This window comes from Propithecus coquereli, unplaced genomic scaffold, assembly GCF_000956105.1.
Source record: "Propithecus coquereli isolate 6110/MARCELLA unplaced genomic scaffold, Pcoq_1.0 Scaffold483, whole genome shotgun sequence".
Classification (NCBI taxonomy): Eukaryota; Metazoa; Chordata; class Mammalia; order Primates; family Indriidae; genus Propithecus; species Propithecus coquereli.
Genome location: NW_012150652.1, coordinates 1,922,881 through 1,928,481, shown reverse-complemented (window position 1 = coordinate 1,928,481; position 5,601 = coordinate 1,922,881). Strand labels below are relative to the sequence as shown.

The 5,601-nt window shown below is 37.0% G+C and overlaps 1 protein-coding gene across 1 annotated transcript in view; it reads left to right on the top strand.

Annotated features, from left to right (window-relative positions):
- The window catches only part of PANK3 (pantothenate kinase 3), a 24,760-nt gene that overhangs the window by 10,328 nt on the left and 8,831 nt on the right, over positions 1 to 5,601 (top strand). Inside the window, exons 2-3 of the mRNA XM_012655761.1 lie at positions 1,864 to 2,216; positions 4,788 to 5,041. Coding sequence (XP_012511215.1) covers positions 1,864 to 2,216; positions 4,788 to 5,041 — 607 coding nt within the window. The remainder of the gene's footprint in view (positions 1 to 1,863; positions 2,217 to 4,787; positions 5,042 to 5,601) is intronic.

The window sequence follows — 5,601 nt, the reverse complement described above, 5'->3', positions numbered from 1 at the left end:
GAACTCCTGAGCTCAAGCAATCCTCCCGCCTCGGCCTCCCAGAGTGCTAGGATTACAGGCATGAGCCACCGTGCCCGGCCTAGACTTTCTGGAATGGAATCCTGTCCCTGTCACTTAATGACATTTTGACCTTAGGCAAACTTCTAATCTCTCTGCCTCATTTACTCCTTGTGAACTGCTGCACACAATAGAAAAACCCCTACTATAGGAATATTAAGGATAAAATGAGCCAATACATGATTGCCATATTTCTGGCAGATGTGATTAACATATTTCTGGCAAATAGTGAGCTCTCAGTAAATATTAGCTATAGTTCTATGGAAATTGAATTAGTTGAACTTTAATTCAAAAAATTAGAATTTTGTAATTTATATTGTTACCATACTGATTTTTTCCCCCCAGCCGTGGGGACAATGGTAAAACACTACCTTATAACTATGTAAAGATTATGGCCAATAAATGTAAGGAAATCACATTGTATTGTAGAATTGAGTGTCATAACACAAAGGAATCAAGTGGCCAAAACCAGTGATTTCTCAAATTCCATTTAGATCTGGCTATGGTAGAATCTTCTGGATCTGTACAGTATATAATTTTTAATAGAGTCCCAAATCTTACTCTTAAAGATTATTGTCCAGTATCTCTGAGGTGAGGTACTGGACAATATAGGAATTTCCTATATTTTAAAAATACAGAAATCTGTGTTTTTTAAATGATACCTAGGTGATTTTGGTCTTCTACTAGATTTAGGGTACCTTAGCCTTACTTTACAGACACATCTTAAGCAGCTCTTGTGCATTCTGCACACTGCCACTGAGTAAGCTTTCTAATTTGCAGTAGACTGTGCCACTTTCCTGCTGAGAATATCAGTAGTGCCCCCACTGCCTAACCACTTCAGGCCTAATCTCTTATCCTAGTGTGCAAGGCCCTCGATTTACTCAGTCTTACTGTTTTTCTTAGTTCCCAACTATATTGACTTATGCCTCTTTGCCTTTGTGTAGGGTATTTTTGTTTTTAGTATTCCCTATGGTCTAACACGGGCATAGGGTCTTAGCATTCTTTCTGTTAACCTATACTTTGTATATAATTTTATTTTGCCTATCTCATTCTTACGTATTTAAATTTCCCTACTAGATTGAGCTCCTTCAGGGCAATAATTTTATCATCTTCACGTACATTCCTATTCCTTGGTGTAGAGAAGGTACTCAGTAAGTATTGAAGGGAATTGGGGAAACTAAGATCCAGAGAAGTTAATGGCTTTTCCAAAGTCATATAGCCCAGTTTAGTGAGAGAACCACCAAGTTTCAAACCCAGAAGACGCTGCCTGCTAGAATATGCTTGTCTCTGAGTAGACTTACTTTCAGCATTATTAACAGTTAATTTTATTAGCCAGATATACTAAAGAAACTTTAATATACTTAATGAACAAAGAAAAAGATTTCTTTTTAATGAGGAATTTTTCCCTTAGGTTACTTGAAGTGATTATAGGCCAATTTTATTATATTTAAATCTTTATAGAAACAGAGATTTTCAAGCCTTAGGTGATGACCTATTTATTGAAGCAAAGTTCGTCCAAATGTTTCCCATTCCCTGGGGCACATGATAAGCATCTAATAAATGAAAAGGAGTGCCTACCAGAGGAATTAAAAGGGCCTGGGCCATCTCTAAGCATCCTATCTTACACATTTTTAGAAAATACACAAATAAAATTTTGAAGGGGCAAAGGTGAGTTGCACATAGATGTGTCTTGCCCAATAAGTATTATTGACGAATGCATTATTTAGGGTAAATGAAATTTATGGCTAATTTATGGCTAGTTCCTAATTTGCATTTCTAAAATCAATAAATGTTTTTAATTCACAGCTTTCCCATGGTTTGGCATGGACATTGGGGGAACTCTAGTAAAGCTCTCATATTTTGAGCCTATTGATATCACAGCAGAGGAAGAACAAGAAGAAGTTGAGAGCTTAAAAAGTATTCGGAAATATTTGACTTCTAATGTAGCATATGGATCGACTGGCATTCGGGATGTACACCTTGAACTTAAGGATTTAACGCTTTTTGGCCGAAGAGGGAACTTGCACTTTATCAGATTTCCAACCCAGGACCTACCTACTTTTATCCAAATGGGAAGAGATAAAAACTTCTCAACATTACAAACGGTGCTATGTGCTACAGGAGGTGGTGCTTACAAGTTTGAAAAAGATTTTCGCACAGTAGGTATCTATTACTCGAAACCAAAAATTGACAGCCATTCTGTTCAAGTTTTTAAATATGAAGATAGGTTTCCATCTAGCATGTTGTTAGGTTGCCTCTGCAAATGCAGAGGAAGTGTTCATTTGGGGTATTTTAAACATCTTTATGGGATGACTAAAAATTACCCAGATTTGGGCATGTTGTTGTGTATAATATTTGATAAAACCTGCTAAGTTTAGGACTGTGCTACAAAACTACAATAAAAGGGGGATGTCTTTTTTTTTTTTTTTTGAGACAGAGTGTCACTCTCTTGCCTGGGCTAGAGTGCCGTGGTGTCAGCCTAGCTCACAGCAACCTCAAACTCCTGGGCTCAAGCGATGCTCTCACATCAGCCTCCTGAGTAGCTGGGACTACGGACACGTATCACCACCACACCCAGGCTAATTTCTTTCTATTTTTAGTAGAGACAGAGATCTCCTTCCTGCTCAGTCTGCTCTCTTGACTTAAGCAATCTTCCCATCTGGGCCTCCCAGAGTGCTAGGATTACAGGCATGAGCCCCACACGTGGCCTAAAAGGGAGATTTCAGTGAATTTAGCAGTGTATAAAGCCAGATATGAATTGACTTTGAGTTATTTTCCCTGGTATTGTCCTGTGTTTGCATCGTTTTATTTATTTATTTATTAGATTGAGAGAGAGAAGGGGGGGATGGAGAGATAGATGAGGTCTGACTATGCTGCCCAGGCTGTATTCCAACTCTTTGATAGTGATCCTCCCACCTTAGCCTTCCAAGAAGCCTTGACGACAGGCATGTGCCACCAGGCCCAGTTGAATATTATTTATATGGTCATTTTTTCCAAGGCTATCTCCTTCCCAGACTCCAAATTTGGAAGCCAGTGTCGTTTGGTTACTAGATACTTGAATGAAAAATCCCTGTTATCCCTTTTTTTCTGGTTTTAAGCCATCAACCCTACCATGTTCCTGTCTCAAAAGGGGTGATTTGAATATGGAAAGAGGACTGTGAGTATTGGTTTCAATTATGTGCTGTTAGGGGTTTGCCAAACTTCTGGTCTTTCCCATTAGAATAAAGATTCAAAATTGGTATTTGAGGCTACTAAAATTTGTTTTCCTTGAAAATATAGAGGTTTATATTCTGAAAGTCATTTAAGAAAATTCTGTTAATAGAATATAAGTAATCACATGGTTCACATAAGTGAGCCCTTTATAATTTGGGGTAGTTTAAAGATACAATTTTTATTTGAATGTTATTTGTTTTGATGGATACTGCTGCTTTGTATTTAATTTGAGTAATTTGAACATAAATTTCATGAATTTGAGACCAGTTTGGATATGTGACTGCCAGTTTTCTTGCCTGGAAGCCAGCTTTCACCTGGCCATTGAAGATACTGGTATCCAAATATGCTTCTAATTTTTTAAAATATGTAACTTTTCTAATGACAAAGTTCTGTAAATTTTTTTGTTGGTAGTCATTCATTAGGCAAATATTTGAGCATCTAGCATATGTCAGGTATTGTGCTAAACACTGGAAGAACACAGCTGGGATTAAGACACAGACTTAGCTCTCAAAGAGTGTGTGATATTCTGGATCACACAGATAAGTAAATTATAAGTAAAAGTACGGTGGATTTATAATGAATACTATTCCAATGAAAAAAAGGTGCCATACGAACACAGAGTGGTACCTGACAACTCAGAATTGAAGAGCTTCCTAGAGGAGGTGATATCTAAACTGAGATCTTCTATAAGAAATATTTTATAATTCACCCTTTACTAACCTGAAAAGAATTTAATAATTTTGAACAAGCAAAATATAATGTAAAGGCAGGATATTAAGGTGTTTACATACCAGTAGGTTGATTTACTGGTATGCCCATACTGAGAAGATACAATGAAATAGATGTTTGCACCTATACATAGTTTCCTGAGTACCAAAGCTACAAATGCCAGATTGATAGATGGTATATTGTATTGGAAAATCAGATACCGCTAGTGGCATTGCTGCTTGTGCCACAGAATACTTGGTAAAATTCTAAACGGTAGAAAGCACAGTATTCCCCTGGGTTTTATGGTGGTTGAATTCCTAGCAAATTTAGTATATATTAAAAGCATGTGAAGAGTACTTTGTGTTTATACACAGAAATAGATAAGATACTTTGTTCTTAGATAGGCTCAGATAATTATAAACAAATTTTCCCACTGCTGCTACAAAAATGTCTGACACAACACTCAAAGGTAATGCAGAAATGGGTTAATTGTCTGTTTGGCGGAACCGTCTCACCCATTACAGAGGTCTGGCATCTCAAGTCCCTGCCCACTAAATATCATTTTGATCCTTCCCTCCACCCTGTTGTTTGAAAGCCAAATGTCCCTAGGGCTGATAGCACCCTCCCTGAGATCCAGTGAACTAAATGAAATCCCTAAGAGATTTTGTTATGAAACAAAACAAGTAAAAATGTGGGGATTGTAGATGATTTTTAAATTTTGTAACTTACATGAAAATTATATAGTACAGTTGAATCAAGTATTTTGAATGCTGTCCTTTTTCCTTAACTTAAATTTTTTTTTTTAACAGATTGGAAACCTCCACCTGCACAAACTGGATGAACTTGACTGCCTTGTAAAGGGCTTGCTGTATATAGATTCTGTCAGTTTCAATGGACAAGCAGAGTGCTATTATTTTGCTAATGCCTCAGAACCTGAGCAATGCCAAAAGATGCCTTTTAACCTAGACGATCCCTATCCGCTGCTGGTAGTGAATATTGGCTCGGGAGTCAGTATTTTAGCAGTCCATTCCAAAGACAACTATAAACGAGTGACTGGGACAAGGTAGTAACCTTTGGCCTTATTGCAGCATTCACGTTGTTTTATACACAGAAGTTATGAAATTAATATATTGTTAATTTCCAAGGAAAATGACATGTATTTGTGCAGTAGCAAAAAATGTAGATGTGTGTTAAAGTGTTGCGGATAATGTCTTTTTATAAGATGTGTATGTAAAGACTCAAACTAAAATTATTAAATGTTTATTATTGGTCAGCGTCAGTTAGCATCAAAATTTCCATAATTATAAGAGTGAGTTTTTATCTAGAAAGATTCCAACAACAGTTTTTCCAGAATGTAATGGAAGAGCATTTATTTGGAAGCAATGGTGTTCTATTGCTTTGAAAACCATAGTATTTGTTTATAATTTGTTTTTTAATTTTCCAAAGCATTTTTCTTCTTTCCCTATATTACACTTTTTGAGACAGTCTTACTCCATAGCCCCAGGTAGAGTGCAGTGGTGTCGTCATAGCTCACTGCAACAGACTCCTGGGCTCAAGCAATCCTCTTGCCTCAGCCTTCCTAGAGGCTAGGACTACAGGCGCCACCACGCCTGGCTAATTTTT